The sequence below is a fragment of the Drosophila willistoni genome (genome assembly GCF_018902025.1).
Source record: "Drosophila willistoni isolate 14030-0811.24 chromosome 2L unlocalized genomic scaffold, UCI_dwil_1.1 Seg196, whole genome shotgun sequence".
NCBI classification, from domain to species: Eukaryota; Metazoa; Arthropoda; class Insecta; order Diptera; family Drosophilidae; genus Drosophila; species Drosophila willistoni.
The window spans coordinates 5,167,494-5,185,673 of NW_025814048.1; the positions used below are offsets into that span (position 1 = coordinate 5,167,494).

General features: G+C 35.0%; 2 protein-coding genes across 9 annotated transcripts; both read right to left on the minus strand.

Annotated features, from left to right (window-relative positions):
- Positions 1-433: 433 nt before the first annotated feature.
- On the minus strand, positions 434-7,516 carry LOC6640209. The gene is made up of 12 exons (XM_047009962.1): positions 7,254-7,516; positions 7,032-7,175; positions 6,823-6,973; positions 5,549-6,288; positions 5,196-5,491; positions 4,962-5,138; positions 2,482-2,764; positions 2,213-2,356; positions 2,004-2,154; positions 1,226-1,944; positions 873-1,168; positions 434-809 (listed from the first exon to the last, which is right to left on the minus strand). The coding sequence occupies exons 1-12, from the start codon at positions 7,455-7,457 to the stop codon at positions 626-628; spliced, it is 3,489 nt and encodes a 1,162-aa protein (XP_046865918.1). The 5' UTR covers positions 7,458-7,516; the 3' UTR covers positions 434-625.
- Positions 7,517-9,418: 1,902 nt separating this feature from the next.
- On the minus strand, positions 9,419-16,676 carry LOC6640106 (aspartyl/asparaginyl beta-hydroxylase). Of its 8 annotated transcripts, none has more exons than XM_023182056.2 (19): positions 16,449-16,671; positions 15,511-15,564; positions 15,006-15,191; positions 14,785-14,943; positions 14,407-14,723; positions 14,307-14,345; positions 14,201-14,245; positions 14,032-14,076; positions 13,907-13,969; positions 13,795-13,851; positions 13,555-13,735; positions 13,290-13,367; positions 12,672-12,791; positions 11,980-12,504; positions 11,566-11,669; positions 10,879-11,119; positions 10,713-10,818; positions 9,924-10,649; positions 9,419-9,858 (listed from the first exon to the last, which is right to left on the minus strand). In XM_023182056.2, the coding sequence occupies exons 1-19, from the start codon at positions 16,498-16,500 to the stop codon at positions 9,708-9,710; spliced, it is 3,249 nt and encodes a 1,082-aa protein (XP_023037824.1). In that variant the 5' UTR covers positions 16,501-16,671; the 3' UTR covers positions 9,419-9,707. The 8 variants fall into 8 exon arrangements, with proteins under 8 accessions (XP_023037824.1, XP_023037825.1, XP_023037827.1 ...); XM_023182058.2 differs by lacking the exon at positions 9,419-9,858 and having other exon boundaries at positions 10,212-10,376; positions 10,438-10,649; positions 16,449-16,675; XM_023182057.2 differs by lacking the exon at positions 15,511-15,564.
- Positions 16,677-18,180: the final 1,504 nt, after the last annotated feature.

Sequence of the window (18,180 nt, forward strand, 5' to 3'; positions counted from 1 at the left end):
GTTTTTCCTAAGCAAAATCATTCAAATTGCGGTAAATTTCCCTGGTCCGCATTATATGCAAAGTTTCCCTGTTGACTGATAGAAGCTAATCACTTTCATCACGTATGCATGTGTAACCAATTTCCTTGAATACGTTTTGGCTCTGATTTGTACCTAGTCTCAAAAAGCTGTCAAAACAATCCTGTTCTTAAGAAATATTCAGTTTTAGGACTCAACAAACTAACGGCAACTTATTTAAGTGTGACATTTTTTCTTCAGCTAACAACGAGCAAGAGAGAACTTCTTTTACCCAGTAAACAGTTTTTCCAAATGACTTATACACAGCAAGCTATTTAAGTTATTGCTCATTCTCAGTTCTGTTACTGGGGTTGCAAACTTCTGCCAATATCACCCTATGGATTGGTTCCACAATCTTTTCCATAACTAGCATTACTTAGGCTTAAATAGCAAGTAATTAATTTATTGCTTTTTGTTACGACATGAAATTACAAATTCTGCATGAAATCGAGATTTTGTTAATGAGCTTCCGTGTTTAAAAAAAATATTAGCTCATGGCATTCTTGAAACAATTTATTAAGCTTGATGTAATGTTTGTGCATCGACAGCCTAATAACTTTCCTGTAGTCTAGTCTAACAACTCTTGCCATAGTTTTACTTTCTCTGTTGGAAAATCGGATTTTACTACCACTTCGAATCCTTCACGAAGGTGGTTATTGTTCACAAATTCATGGTAATCACAAATGCCATGGGGCCTTGAATCTAAAACGTCTGTGCCACAAAAGCCGATCGGTGGAACATCGACTGTATAACTGAAAGCATAAAAGGCATTAGGTAAAATACTAATTTTCATTTCCAACATTACAAAAACTTACCCAAGTGTTGCAAAATTTACGATATATTTCACAAATTTTTCTATAACCTTAGCCTCTACGGATCTCTTATGAAAATCGGGAAATAAATAACGACTACGGAACAAATATATCAAATCATCACCATGAACAACTCCATATTTTCCAGTCACATTTGCTCTAGTAAAACGCGAGGCATAACTAAAGGGTCCTTTATAGTTAAAGCTGTACATGAAATGAGGAAATTTGCCTCCTGGAATTTTCCAATATTCATAAATGGCCTCATAGAGAGGATGCTTATAAGCTCTGTCAGTGATTGACTAATAAAAAAGGATACTCGAATGAAACCATATATATGAAAGTCTGTTTACACTTACGTTCAAAAACCCCGCCTCAGTTTGGTTTTTTATAAGAGAAATCCCGTCAAAGTATTGAGATATAACTATTTCGGTTTTTTCATGAGCTTGCCTTGGAGTAAACCGACTGGGCCACTCCAATAACTCTTCCAATAACAATTCAAATCGGAGATTGAACTGTTTACGCAATTTTAGATTTTCTATAATTTTAATAGCATAAGCAGCTCCTTCTTGGGGGACGGTTCCTAGTAGCCAAGGTCGTTTCTGAAAGTATATACTTTTCATCAAAATTTCTGGAGCCGCTGGTATGATCGCGTCTATTGATGGAGGTTCTACCACCGGTCGATAAATGGATGGGAGTTGTCCACCGGCGTCGATTAATGTTTTTGCGTTGACATTTCTCAAAGCCTCAGTTAGCTTGGCCGTACTTAAAGTGTCTGCATTTGGGATCTCGCACAAGTTTGCAGTTTTGCGAGCTTGTGCCAGAGGATCTTTGGTAATGGCAAAAGGAACGTTGGCCGTTCCACTCATGCTAATCACTCTATGAAAGAGATTCTTAGAATACGGATTTATTAAATGCATATGGGTGGCAACGGCCCCAGCATCATGGCCAAAGATGGTAACCTTTTTGTTATCGCCATCGAAAGACTCTATATTATGGCGAACCCATTTAAATACCAAACTCTGGTCTTTGAGTCCAAAATTACCAGGCATATTGTAATCTCCAGTGGACATAAAACCTAAAAAGGAATGTTGTAGACTTCAATTTAAAAATAAAAAGGGTTAATTATTATCATACCCAAAGCTCCCAATCGATAAGACATTGTGACCAAAATTACCGATTGTGTGTCCATAATGTATTCTGGTCCAATAACTTTAGGATTAGCTGACCCGCTAAAGAAACCCCAGCCTTGTATATAAATCATTACGGGTAAAAGACCCAAACGAACCTGTAAAGTGGGGGCTTATTTAACATCTGCTGTCATTTTGGACGACTTTTCGGCTCACCTTTGGTCTGTATATGTTTAAATAGAGACAATTCTCGTTTCCGAATAGCATTGGATTAGGTGAGAGATAATTTTTTTGGATGCAATCCGATTTGAACTTAGTAGCGTCATAGGTGTTAAACCATCTTGCCTTTATTTTTGGGCTCTAGAATGGAAGCCAAAAAGATTAGCACTACCGTCAGAAACAGCAAATGGCACATTCTTGGATCAAAATTTAATTTCTATTCGATCCTCTCATTTCGGTTCGTCAACCATTATCACAATACTCACCTGAAATCTTAGTGCTCCTAGAGGTGGCTCGGCATAGGGTATGCCCATGAATGCCTCAAATGGTCCCTTTTGATAGCCATTCATTGTAGTTCCCCTAAGGCAACCGACTTTTGGCGGACACACAATTAAGCTCTCATTGCCAGCCGCAGAAATAAATGCAAAGTAGAGACAAAGGTAAAGTACAATCAAATGTGCCGTAAACATGACTTGAAAACACAATCCAAATTTTGTACGACACAAGGTGGGACAACTTCGAGTATTGGGCTCGACGGCGTAACCGCAACTATGATTGCTGGTGAAGCGCTATCGCTTTTTATCCCTAGGAAGCTATGCTCTAAGCCAGAAAATTTCATTCGTCACAAAATTATACAATATTAACAAGCCAAATTAAGGTACTTATTACAAGATTATGTAATGTTATAAAATGTTAGTCAAGTTTAAACTGTTTTTCCCCTAAAAAAGGGTATACCGAAATAGATCAGATGATTGTAACGCTCAAAAGAAGACGATCCAGTATAATATTTTGCATTATCCATGTCCGTTTGTACTGGTGGATTATGGTGGATATGGTGTTTATGATGAACATGTTCGAAGAGTTTTTCGTTTGGAATTCTTTAATAAACCATGCTATAGAAAAAAAAAATTTTTTTGTTTCATACATTTTTAGATAGTTGTTAATAAGTTTTAACCAAGTCACCTACCAAATAATGTGAATTGGTATATTGAAGTCGCCAAAATGTACCAAATGTATTGAAGCCCCATAAAGTATATATATATTCCTGATCAGCATCACCTTTCGAGTCTATCTAGGCATGTCCGTCTGTATGAACACGCAGATCTTGGAGACTATGAAAGCTAAAGCCACCAAATTTGGTATATAGACTCGTGTAGTATGCAAAATGATCAAGATTATTGCAGATATTGTATATATAAAGATTTTGGCAGGCCCCCTCCCGCCCCCGTAATATGAAAAACTCTATTATTTCATGTAATTTTCTAGTTTATGGCACACTTAAATTTGATCTTATTATACAGCAACATATCCTGTGAGCAGAATAAATACATAAATGAATTTATTATAAATTTAAAATATATTTGTTTGACCGGTGCATGGTATACTAAAGTCGTCGAGACGATTTACTTCATTTTTATTGTGAACCTTGAGTGTTTTGCTTCCTAGTTGTTATATAAAGCGAATCTAAAAAAGGAAATGATATACTGAAATGAAATGTAGATACTTTTCAAGTAAGTGGAACAAATTGATTTTATGGAATGGCATTCCATGTATATAATAAATACTAATTAAAAATTTTCATTAGAAAGTAAAGTCAGGATATCTCAATTATTAATCCCATCCCTATTTAAGCTACTGTATTGCTCACTCTTAGGTCTCTGCCCCTTTAATATTTGTATGTGTAAAAGTTGGAGTTTTCCCAAGAATATTCTCGTGGTTTCGAAAATTCAAAACCGCATCTATAAAAAATATTGATATATATCTTTTAATCTAATTTAAAAGTCATCTGTTTTGTCAGCGGTTTGTTTTTGTGTAGCTAAAGTAGACTCCGTGTATAAATTAGAGAAATAATAATAAATCAAATTTTAAAACAAAGTCATTGCATTTAGTAGGATGTTGTTAAAGGAAAGTCTTTTCCCTTTTTAGGAATGTCTAAACCTTCGAGCCGTTGGTCGTCCACTGTTCGACTGACCTGTTTTTTCAAGACCATTAAGACCGTTTACAGACTTCTTTATTTTTTTCACCTACAGCCTACAGGTAATTTTGTTTTCAAAAACCGCCTCCATATTCGTGTTTTTCAGCCCAAATTCATGCAAGATTCAAAATTCGCATACGAAATACTTTCTATTTCTGTTTCGCTTGATAAACGGTTAACTTGTTACTTTACTTTGCTACACTGACTGGCAAGTTCAAATCTGATTTATTTCCTAAGCTCTCTAAGCACGATCCCCATCTTATAAAGGACCTTGTCTGATGACAGGTATCATTCTTTAGTAACATTTATCCAAAAATATGTTGCTTAGGCAAGGAACACTTCAACATCTTGAAATGCTATATTCCAATCGTCATCTTGTAACCAGGATTACATCTGACGCACCTGTCAATAAATTGAAACTGTATGTCGAATGGTGTTGATTAAGTAACTGATAAGTCCTAGCTTACTGGGTTGTTTCAATTTATTGACAGGTCAGCTCTAACCCTGGCATTTACCTTTGCATATAAACTTCTGCCAATATTACCCTATGGATTGGTTCCACAATTTCTTCTATAACAACCACTACTTTTTGGATACTTTAGTTTTAGTTTTCTAGTTTAATTTAATTTACCTTTTCACTTTTAAATATGACATAAAATTAAATTTTGTTGCAATATTTTCAAGGTCTAGCATTTGTTAAATTTTCGTGTTTAAAAAATAATAGTACAATTTATTGCATTTGTTGTGCATTGACAGTCTCACATTTAGTCTAATAACTCTTGCCATAATTTAACATTTGCGGTTGGAAAATCGGACTTTACTACCACTTCAAATCCCTCAGGAATACTGTCATTGTTCACAAATTCATGGTAATCACAAATGCCATGGGGTCTTGAATCTAAAACGTCTGTGCCACAAAAGCCGATCGGTGGAACATCGACTGTATAACTGAAAGTATAAAAGGCATGAGGTAAAATACTAATTTCCAACATTATAAAAACTTACCCAAATGTTGCAAAATTTACAAGATATTTCACAAATTTTTCAATAACTTTTGCCTCTACGGAAGTCTTATCAAAATCGGGAAATATAATAGGACTACGGAACAAATATATCAAATCATCACAATGAACAACTCCATATTTTCCAGTTACATTTGCTCTAGTAAAAAACGTGGCATAACTAAAGGGTCCTTTATAGTTAAAGCTGTACATGAAATGAGGAAATTTGCCTCCTGGAATTTTCCAATATTCATAAATGGCCTCATAGAGAGGATGCTTAAAAGCTCTGTCGGTGATTGACTAATAAAAAAGGATACTCGAATGAAACCATATATATGTAAGTCTGTTTACACTTACGTTCAAAAACCCCGCCTCAGTTCGATTCTTAATACGAAAATAATCGTCAAGGTATTCATCTACGATTATTTCGGTTTTATCCTTTGCTTGCCTTGGAGTAAACCGATTGGGCCATTCCAATAACTCCTGGTATAAATATTGAAATCGCTCATTGAACTTTTGACGTAGTATGGGATTTTCTATAATGTTGATGGCACGCACAGCTCCTTCCTGGGGAACGGTTCCTAGAAGCCAGGGTCGTTTCTGAAAGTATATGCTTTTCATCATCTTTTCTGGATCAGCTGGTATAATCGCGTCTATTGATGGAGGTTCTACCACCGGTCGATAAACGGATGAGGGATCTACATCCCAATGTTTAAGGCCATCACCGGCATTGATTAGCGTTACTATATTAACATTTCTTAGAGCCTCAGCAAGCTTGGCCGTACTTAAAGTGTCTGCATTTTGAATAACACACAGTTTCGCTGTTTCGCGAGCTTGTTCCAGAGGATTTTTGGTAATGGCAAAAGGAGCGTTGGCCGTTCCACTCATGCTAATCACTCGATGAAAGAGATTCTTAGAGTAGGGATTTATTAAATGCATGTGGGTGGCAACGGCCCCAGCACTCTGGCCAAAGATGGTAACCTTTTTGTTATCGCCATCGAAAGACTCTATATTACGGCGAACCCATTTAAATACCAAATTCTGATCTTTGAGTCCAAAATTACCAGGCATATTGTAATCTCCAGTGGACATAAAACCTAAGAAGGAAAGTGGAGGAGTTAGAGTTAAAAAAAACAGAGGCCGGGGCTAGCTTGGATCGCGCCGAAGTTTGTATACCCTTGCAAGTTTTTTTGTTACTTTCCTAATCTACGCCGTCGACGTGAAAAAATCAAAAGATCCCGAAAGAACAGGGTTATCTGATTTTGTTCAAATCATAAAAGTGTTTTTTGACCGATCGCTTCTATTGAAGCTATTTGATATAGATCGAAATTAACAAATATTATTTATGACAATGGCTTAGAAAACAACGAAGTTATTAAGTCACTGTGCGTGACTGTGTCATTTGAATTTCAGTAATACTGTGCACTATATACAAGCCTACGTCCGATATTTCAACTCTGTAGAGAACTACAGAGAATACGGTCTAGAAGGAGTTTGCGCTGATTAAGACGGACGGACATGGCTTTATGAACTCGGCTCGTCGTGCTGATCAAGAATATATATACTTTATTTGATCAGAGACGCTTCTTTCTTTTTGCAAGGGCATAAAAAGGGTTAGTTAATTATCATACCCAAAGCTCCCAAACGATAAGACATTGTGACCAAGATTACAGACTCTGTGTCCATAATATACTCTGGTCCAGTAATTAAAGGACCAGCTGACCCACTGAAGAAACCTCCTCCATGTATATAGATCATTACGGGTAAGCGACGCAAACGAACCTATAAAATGGGGGCACATTTAATGCCCGTTGACTATTTGAATGACATTTGGGCTCACCTTTGGTCTGTAGATGTTTAAATAAAGACAATCCTCATCTCCGAATATTGTTGGATGAGGTACGAGACGATTTTTTTGGATACAATCCGGTTTGAACTGAGTAGCGTCATAGGTGTTAAACCATCTTGCCTTTATGATCGGGTTCTAAAATGGGAGACAAAACTACAATCAGAAACTGCCATTTCGGTTAATGCAATTTTCAGCCATTTTCCTAATACTGACACGAAATCTTAGTGCCCCTACAGGTGGCTCGGCATAGGGTATGCCCATGAATGCTTCAAATGGTCCTTTTTGATAGCCACTCATTGTAGTGCCCCTAATGCAACCGACTTTTGGCGGGCACACAATGTATTTCTCTTTCCTAGCCGCTGAAATAAACGCCAAGATGAGACAGTGGAAAAGTACGGTCAAATGTGTCTCAAACATGACTTGAGAAAATAATCAAAATTTTTGGCCGAAATCAGGTGGGATAACTTTAAGTATTGGGCTCGACGGCGTAAATGCAACTATGTTTGCTGGTGAATGGCTATCGCCTTTTATCCCTAAGATGATATGCTGTTATTTAAGCCAGAAATTTGTCATTCGTCACAAAATTAACAAACCAAGTTAATGTACTTGTTACAATATTGTAACGTTATAAATTCGTTAATCAAATTTAGTCTTTTTCCCCCTAGAAAAGGGTATTGCAAAATAGATCAGATGTTTGTAACGCAGAAAAGAAGACGTTGCCAACCCCATTCAGTATAATATTCTAGATTATCATATTTATGATTTACCTATTTAGGTAATCATGATCCGTATTTATTAGTGGATCGCCCCAGTAGTATAATATCTATCGGGATGAACTTTTATACAATATCATGATATAGCAACGATCTGTCGAAAAGCCTTGCACGTTAGATATTTGTAATGTTTTTATCATTTCTATAAAATTTAAGCAAATCACCTGATTGGTACCTACCAAAACTCATATAATAACCAATATAAGTCAATGGGTGTATGCTTTTTTTATTATAAACTTCGATGTAATAAATACTTTACTTATTACCAAATATAGTCAGAATATCTCATTACAGGTTCATTCTAAAATTCCAAACTGAATTTTTTCTGTCAGTAATTGCTAGCAATTAGACACACACACACACACATGCACAATTTTCGGTATAAAGTCGTAGAATTCATCAAAAGAAAACTAAATTTAAATGTTACAGGTTCATAGTATACCTACATATACAGTGGCGAGCACATGCGGATACATGTTTCGATACTGTGACTTTAAGTGGTTGCCAGACCCAGAAAAATGCATTAATCGATTCCAAATTTTTAACAAAAATCCATTAATAATTTATAAAACGAAAAACAACACGGCCAAAATTATAAAGAATTGGCCCGAAAATTCAAATTTTCTGAAGTTGCAGTGGCCCAAAGCCCAGATCTAAATCCGATCGAAATTCATGGGCTCTGCTAATAAAGCAACTGTCGCGTTACGATAATCCGCCAAGGACAATGGACGAGCTTTGGAGTCGAGTCCAAGCGGAATGTCGCACGGATTGATAGAAAATTGGTGGAGAGTATGCCCAGGCGCATTGATAGCGTGATTAGAGCCAAAGGCCTTTGGATACTCATTTTTGCACTTGCTCGTTTTTAAGTTTTTTCTCGAAATTTCGAGCTAAGGAGGAGATACTGAATAAAATTTTTTGTTTTTCGTTTTAAATATTATTAAGTGGATTTTTGTTATAAATTTGGAATCGATTAATACATTTTTCTGGGTTTTACTTCCACTCAAAGTCACGCCTCTGCATCAATTAAAAATACTGATATAATCTACAGTTTTTAATCTTATTTTAAAATCATCTGTTTTGTCAGCGGTTTGTTCTGTGGAGCTAAAGTAGACTCCGTGTATAAATGTTTACTAATAAGTGATTAATGCTTTAACGAAACTTTTACACTATTCGTAAAGTTTATCAAATATAGAAATTTTCAACGCTAAATCAAACAAATTAGACTTTATGCAAAAAAAAAGCTTTGGGTCCATTTTAACTCGGAAAGAATTAGTTTATTATGAATCAGTGCCAGCTTTGTATCAATCTGTATGAAAGATCAAATTTTGGGTGGAAAATTTTCTAAGTTTTTTGTTTGTATTGCCAATATTACCAAGTTTGGTAATAAGAAGAAATGTCAAGTGAGTTATAATTAGCCGAGGAATAATAATTAATAACATTTGAAGACAAAGTCGTTGCCTTTATTATGATTTTTTTATGAGAAAGTCTTTTCTCTTTGTGTGACTAAGTATCTAAACCAAGATTACATTATTATTTCAACGAATCAATTCATCGAAACTCATAAACCCAATGTGATGCTCCCTTTAAGTAAAAATATGTAAATTGTAAGTTGTTTTCAAGTTTTGTTTTACCAAATTCTAAAAAAGAGCTGCTGCTTCTGCAAGAAGAAAAGCTGCCACCAGAGACTTAAACATTAAGATGAGAACTACATTTTCTTCTAATACTAAAAGACACGCATCGTTTGCTTATTTGTTAAAGAAACTTATCAAGTAAGAGATAAGATACAATTTTCTAGCTATTGCTTTAAATTATGCTAAAAAAAAAAATAACAAACTATGAGGAACCAAGAACCAGAAGTTACATCACATCCTTAATTAATTGTGGCCGATTTCCATCAAATTGCCGTAAGTCTTTGAAGCTGCTGGACAGTTAGATCTGGATGCCAGATGTCAAAGATGAGAACCAAACGCAACTGAGTACCATTATGCCAGACTTCGTGCTCAAAACTGTCATCGAAAATAAATATTTCACCTTCCTGCCAGGTTCTGTAATAGGATTAAAACAAAATGTTAACGAAAATCGTTGGTTATTTATTAATTTTTAACCTTACCTTATCTCCTCGCCCACTCTCAGGCTGGTTAGATGTGGTTCAGGTGACTTGAGTGTGAGATGAGCCCTCAGGCGACAATTGGTGGGTCCACAATGGGGCCAGATATGTGTTTGTCCTTGCAGGGCACTAAATTTCACCTGTCCACGACGGCAACGACTTGAGGACTCAAATTCATCCAAGAGTCTGCAAGTCATGGGAGCTCTCTGGCAATTTCTATGCAAACGTTTTCCCTGAGCAAATAATTCAAATTGCTGCCAATTTCCTGTGTCACGCAGCTGTTCCGTCTCATCTGCAAAGTTTCCCTGCTGTCCGATAAGAGCCAATGCTTCATCACGTATGCCCATCCAATTCTCTTGAATTTTTTTTAACTCCGACTCGTAACCAGTCTCGGAGGGCTGCCAAAAAGGTTGTGCTCGCAGATGAGGCTCGTTGTAAAAAGACCTTTGCCATGGACTGATGAAGAAATTGTTAAAAGCTCCTCTTTTGTAGACTTCTCGTGCCTCTGAATTTTTACCCAAACGCTGTAAAGTCTCACCGAGAGACTGATAAAAAAAGGCCTCTTGAGTGCCCTCTTCTTGAGAATTGATGGCATATTGTAAGTACGGCAAAGCTTGGACATAATTGTTATCCAGTTGCTTGAGGGCCAAACCAAAATGCAATTGGGCCACCGCATTGTTGGGCCAGAGAGCCAAGGTATCCTTTGCCACCTTTTTCAATTGTCTTAAGCTAAAAAGGCCAAAAGGATTAGTTAAACAATTCAAGTTTATCAAGGATAGATCACACACCCACTTATTATCCCAAAGATGCGTCAAAGATAGTTCATTTCTCAGCTTAGGATCCGTGGGAAAACGCTCTATAAGTTGCTCATTTATAACGACAGTCTGATATTGCTGGCCTAAGGAAAGTTACAAGATATATCAAATGTTTCTTGCCTAATCATTTACGTTAGACTCACCCATAAATCTCAAACGTTCAATGCAACGTTTACCGGCTTCACGGTATTCCCAATCGTTTGTGATTAGTTCAGCAAAGGCCAAATAACGTTTATAGGAGTCTATGGCCTCGCCAAGCAATTGATTGCTATGTCTCAATTCGGCCAAGTGATCCAAATGTTGGGCACGGAGCAAATGTCCAGCCGGCTCGTGTGGATATTTTTGTGTGATGGTGTTAAGGGCGAGCAAGGCTTGATCATGATTCTGGTTCGCAGTCATTTAACAAACAGATTTTTTTTTTTGTTTTTGTTAACATTTTCAAAACATGCAATTGAAATTAGTCAAAGAAATATAAAATAAAAGCAATTAATATTTATGGGATCAAAGGAAAAGATACAAAAAAAAAAAAAAACACTCAATAAACATGGTTATTATGGGATTTAGTAGTAGTTTGGGTTTACCTCAGGGTGGGTGAGCCTGATTAAACCATTTTTTCACCTCTTTCTGTTTTTTTTGTGAAGAGAACCCCATAACAAAAATGTTTTGTTTTAGCAATAAAATATTTTAAATAAGCATTAGAGTAAAAGCTATGAAATAAAATTGTCTGTATGATATTTTGATGTATTTCTAGTGATTGTTGAGCTAAATAGGAAATGAGAACGTAGTTTGTATATTCATAAAGTGATTTGAAAATTAAAATGGACTCTTACCTCTCGTATCATTTCGGCATTTGCCTTACGTAGCTCTTCCTCAAATAGATCATCGGTTTCTAATTTCGGTTTAGTCTCCGTTTTAGGCTCTTTGGGTTTTATTTCTAATGTAAATAAATATTATTAGATTAAAATTTGATAAAATTTGGAGTATTTTTTTTGGAACGGTTAAAGGTATTTAGAAGGCTCCCATTTAGAAAATATTGTTAGTTAGAGATAGATATATGAAATTGCTTTTCTTATATCCTAGGACCAACACTTACAATGTGTGTGTGTTTGTTTTTGTTTGTTTGAGTGTGTCATGGATTTATATGTAGAGATATACGAATACAATTTTATATTCTAAGTATAATACGAGTATAATATGGTGATGAGGGGTAGACGTTTTGCATGATTTGTACATTTAGTAATTACGTGTCCAGCTGGGATCATCGGAATCTGGATCGCTTTCATACTCCTTGGCTGGTAATCTACCATATTTGGCTTCCAATCTACTCATTAAATCAGCATCATCAACATCCGAAACTTCATCTGATATCTCATCACTTTCATCCATATCTTCACCGTCATCATCATCATCATTGATGTCATCGTCATCGTCATTTAAATAATTTTCGTAATCTTCATATTCCACATAGATATTGGAGGATGGTGTGGCCTCGGGTTCGGTTTCGGGTTCGGGTTCGGTTACTTTTTCTGGTACTGGTACTGGTTTTGGTACCGGAACTTGTTTAGGTTCTTCTGGTACATTTTTCTTTTCCAGCGTTTTCGTTTCCTTAGATTTACCTCCTCGATACATGGCACTCAGTTGCTCAAATGTTTCTGGCATATAACTAGCCGACATGGCTACATTCGATTCGCTCTCCGGTTCAGGCTCATCCAAATCACTGACCTCCACTTCGATTTCTTCTTCGATTTCGATTTCCTCTTCGGAGTATTCTTGGATGGAAATATTTTGATTTTTAATAACGCAATAGTTGGATATACTTTATAAACTAAATGCCAACATTTAAAAACATTTCAATGATACATAATTAAAATGCTTCTAACTGAACTTCGATTGTACCGAAGTTAGGGCATATTTCAATCTAAATATATATTCCAACCAATATCATCGTCATCAAGTGGGGGTAATTCTTCCACATCATCTGGTATTTGATCCTCGGCTGTGGCTATGGTCAATCGTCGTCGCATACTGATCTCCGGTGAGAGCTCCTCATCCTCCGCTATATATTTTTACATATTCATATGCGAAGATTATTATATTAAAATTTTTGATCGTATATAAATATATATATAGAGATTTTTTTTTGGAAACAAAAGCCATACATACATACATAGGCCGTATATATATTTTTTAAACAAAGCTGTGACTACAAAAAGAAAAGGAAACATAAAATATAAATAAGCTCAAATCATATCATTTCATTTTTTTTTTTTTTGTTTGTCGGCGTTTCACAAAGAGTAACATAAAAATTATAATGAAGAAAGTGCAAAATCAGCTTTATTTGGAAATTAGTTCTGGTTAGTTCGTATTGAAAATAAGATATAGTAGATATATAGATATATGTATTGGATCAGATCACAACATTGAGATACCAAGCAGAGATTAAACGAGTTGCATTATTAGCATTTAATGTATGTACAAGAAAATAAGAACAACAACAATTTGGCGTGCTTATAATTCTTTTTTTTTTTTTGTTTGAGAGATTCAAAAAACTCACTTGTATTCGGATTTTTCCTGAGTAATACAAATCGAGAAACTAAGGCTAGGGCAATGCCAACACCAAATTTAACAGCAACTGGAAAATTGATTGATTGTGATTGTTTTGTTTTAGACGTTTTTCGAATTTTGCACTTTCTTGTACAATTTTGTTTATATTTATACATATGTAGGTATATATTTGTTCTTTATTAGTTTAAATTTGAGCCCTAAAAACCATTAACCGTTCATTTTGTTCGAGGTTCGGAATATTGTTAAGAGCTTACCTGATGCTAGCCACGATGTGGGCTCTTCTTCTGTCTGCTTTTCATCGTTATCATTGTCATCGTTGTCTTTAGCCTGACTGGCCTTAGGTTCTCTCTCCTTCTCCTGTCTTTGCAATTCTTCTTCATCATTTTCAATGAATTGATCTAGAGAATCAAAATCATCATCGTCATCATCACCATCCTTTAAAGTAGAAATAAAATTTCAATAAGGCTATAAGTTTTAATAAATTTGTTACTTACCTCTTCTAATTGATCCTCATCATCATCATCATCATTTTCAGTTTTCTTATCATGCTCCTGAAGATGTATAATTAGTATTTTGATAATGTTTTTTAAAAATTAACTTTCTTACTTCTTCAAATTGATCTTCATCGTCATTGTCTTCATCATCGTTGACGGCGTCTGATTGCTTATCCTGAAAATTCATTGGCATCTAATTAGACATTGTATTTAATATTAAAGTGTTTTCTCTTTTACCTCTTCAACTTGATCATTGTCATCATCGTCATTATCCTGAAGTTCCTGTAGGAAATATAATAAACATTAATCAAAGTCATTAATTGCTTGGAGCAAGGATAGATTCAGAGAAGTGATTTAGATACTTTTGGGGAGTAAAATCAGGTGGTGATCCCTTCTAGTTTCTTACCTCTGTCGCTTGTTCGTCCACATCTTCGTCATTTTCCTCCTGATCCTACAATTGAAAAATCCAATTAATTAAACTGTCTTTTAAGAAAATCCAATTTCTTGCTTACCTCTTCCAATTGATCATCGTCATCATTATCCTCTCGTTCCTAAAAGCAACAGTTTTAAAATTTAACAAATTAATTTTTCTTATTTTATGTACAATATTACCTCTTCAAATTCATCCTCTAAATCAGGTTGACTCTGAACTCTTGATTGAGATTTTGGAGGTTCTATGGATTCATCAATTTCCTCTTGAGCTCCCTCATCTTCATCCTGTTCCTCTTCATCTTCCTCATCAGCTTCTGCAGTGGCTTCTGTGGTGGCTTCTGCTGTGATTTCTTCTTCTTCGTCGGCTTCTTCATCATCTTCAGCAGTTATATTTTCTCCAGCATGATCTTCATCCTCATCAGCCTCTTCCTCCTGCTCCTCTTCTTCCTCTTCCTCTTCTTCTTCTTCTTCCTCATCTTCTTCTGCATGTTCCTCATCTGAAAGAAATTATTTGAAAAATTAAACAAAAGTCTTTGGAATGTTAACTATTTCTTTTACCTTCTTCATCATGCTCATCTGCCTCATCGTGCTCATCGTGATCGTCATGCTCATCTATGGCATGACCTCCAGGCTCATGTGCATCATGCTCCACTCTATGCTCATCAACCCAGCCATCAAAATAATTGGAAAAACGAGACTCTGACAAGGGAGTGTCCACTGTAAAGAAATTGTTGAACTTATTATCCCATTGAATTCGTTTTTGCAGATGGTCAACTTACAATCCTCGTGACCACGATTCTCCAATATGATCAGACCAACCAGACCCAACAGAATCGCCATCAGAGAGAAGAATATGATCTTGGCACACCAATGACCTCCAGTGCCGTGTTCGCTATGCACGTGCAAATGTACATCCTCATTTCCCATCTTTGTTATATGAACGCCATGAGAAGATTCGTCGTCATCTGAAAATGAAATGCATAGACACAGACACACACACACACACACACACACACCATGTGATTAGCATCAAAACGCTTAATTAATATGGCACCTTCAAAACAAGACACACAATGCCAAGCATCATGTGTGGGCGGTGGGTGGTTCGTATGGAGAGGTTTTTAAGAGGGAAGGAGGAACATTTAGATTTAGTTAGCCAGTGTGTTTGTTCCAAGTGTTTTTGTGTGACATGAAATCAGTTAAGGAAATTAAAAAAATTTCAATTGCAATTTAATTGGTCTTAAATCTGTAAGGGGCTGGCGGGTGGGGGTTTCCATATGCTACCTTGAAAACTTGATTGCCTTAGAACATTCACATCGCCATCGGATTTGCGATCATCTACATACAGAAAATTAAGTAGTTACATTATGATAAGAAGAATATATGTTTTACGATTCCTCTCTTTTGGCCATTTTTATGTGTGTTTATGCCAAATATGTGCCAAATAACAAACAAAGAGAATGAACAAATCTGCAAGTCATGCTCCTCGGCATATGGCCAAGTACTACCGAAATGTGTACTACCATATACCATGTATGTATATTTTTGGTCAAAATGTCGTTGTTGTTTTTGCGTGTCCAAAAAAGAAAAATATCACTCAGAGTCTATGGTGCTAGACCATAAAGATCGAGTAAATAGAAGAAGAACAAAAAAAAAACACATTTTCCATTAGCCCATTGTGTTTTTGATTTGTCTTTCTCACAAGATAGATCATACAAATAATACCTTATAGCAGATAAGAGGATACATAAGATAAGATAATATGGAACCTTAACTCATATCCAACGAGATGGCACATCAAATCCATTTGCACTTAAGAAACCATTACACAAAAAAGTTTCCTCTTTGATTTGCCATCGACGACAACGTTGTTCAACGAATTATTTCGAACACACAGCTCCGAGCAGGCCAGAAATCATAAAAAGATTTTTTATCTGGCTATATGTAAATATGTATGTATGTACATATATCTCGTATTTGCCTAGCGGCACACGCATTCAAAATAGAAGGCAAACGACAAAAACCACGGTGGATGTATGTATAATTTTATATAATAGGGCAAAGTTATTTTTAAAGGCACTCGACAATAATATTATGCTAATAAAAGAAATGAACTGCCCCCGAACTATTCGGCAACTTGCAGAACTATGTATTTTTTCTCCTTAAAACATCATCGTTTTGAACGACGTTTTTGAAACTCGCTCGACATTTTTCAAACTTACCGCGTTTTCGGCGTTTATCCTTACGCTTACGCGGCTGCACATCGCCCGACATTTTTATTCAAATATTTTTTAGTTATTCCTTTTTTTGTTGTTGTTTTTTTTTTTTAAACTTTTTTCAGAAATATGATTTCCTAGTAATGTTGAATATGTTTTATTTTCCTCTTTTTTTCCCCAGCAGATCGAGCGGTGAGCGGTGTGCTCGCCGACTACAATCACCGCACGTAACTAAATGAGAGGGAGCAAAGAAAAAACAGACAAGACAGCTCGGGCTCGCGTGAAATTATTTATAAAATCAAATATACGCTAGAAGGGAAGCTATAGTGCCGGTATTTAGGTTGCCAGATCGTTGAGAAATTCAAATTGAAACGGGGTAAGTAAGAAGGGGATGCCGTTAAAATGAAAATGCTCCAAAGATTTTTATTCGAGTTTGCTGTCTTTTAGTTTTTAGCTTAATATTTAAACAATTTTAAAAATTTCAAGTGGTTGACAACTCTGCTTACAGCAGAGGTAGAAATATAAGATATGATCTCTCATAATATAGAAATCAAATGATTTTTAATCTAGAGTTTTTAAAATAAAATATAGAAATTTCAACATGGACCAAGTTATAAATTAAATTGAATAATAATTACTTTTCATTTGGATTTATGTTGAGAACGTAAAATTATTTATGATTTTTCATTAAAATAGTCAAAAAATACTTATTTGTTACTTTAAAAATTACGAATAATATTAGAAATTATCATTAATAATAGTCGAAATAAAATTAATAATAATTTTTTAGAATAATGATATACAACAATGAAGAAACAATTCCGTATTAAAAATAAAAATTTAAAAACATTACTATTTGACTATTTTTTCGAGAAGAACTGTTTAAAATTTGGCGTTTATTTATCTGAAAAGAATTTAAATATATATTAAATTTTTAAATATGAAATTATCCTTGAGACGTATCCTCTTAAATTTTTGTGAAAATGATATTGAAGAAAATAAAATCATTATGAAACTAGATCAAATATCCTGCATTTAGCATAGCGGATTTTGAAAATTTAATGTTTGACAATATGACAGACAATTAAGTATGAAAATTAGTTTTTTGGCATCGAAATTTCTTTTTAAATAAAAGAGCTAATTATTTAGTTTGGTTTTTTATAAAGTAGAATGTTAACATTACATTCTTAACAAACTATTTCAATTTCCATTATTAGGATAGTCTAAATTTTAATTTTCTGGGCCGGGCTTAAATCCAAATTAATCTAGATAATGCATTCTTCACACTAATAGTAGAATAGAATGCTATAAATAATAGTTTTTATAGCATTCTATTTGCTTAATACCTATCTGTAGAGCTTAATATCACTACAGATAAATAATTTGTTGTTTTAATTGGTACTATTTCAGCATAAAATACCAATATGTATCTCAAAATCTTGTCCATAGAATCATTATTTCAAATTCAATACAAGATTTATGTTTTCCCCCCTCTGAAATAAATATAAGCAAATTAACAGGGATTCGAGAACAATTTGTTTTATTTGCAATAATTCGTATCTTGGGGTGAAAAGAAGGGAGGGAGGGACACTCTTATACAAACAATTTGTTAAGTGTTTAATTCTTGATCTATTTTATAGTCAAAAACAATTTGTTCGTAAAAATATAATATACATTACATATAATGTTGCATCTGTTCGGTTCTGTTGTGTCTGTATCTGTGTTTGTTTTCGTCTTT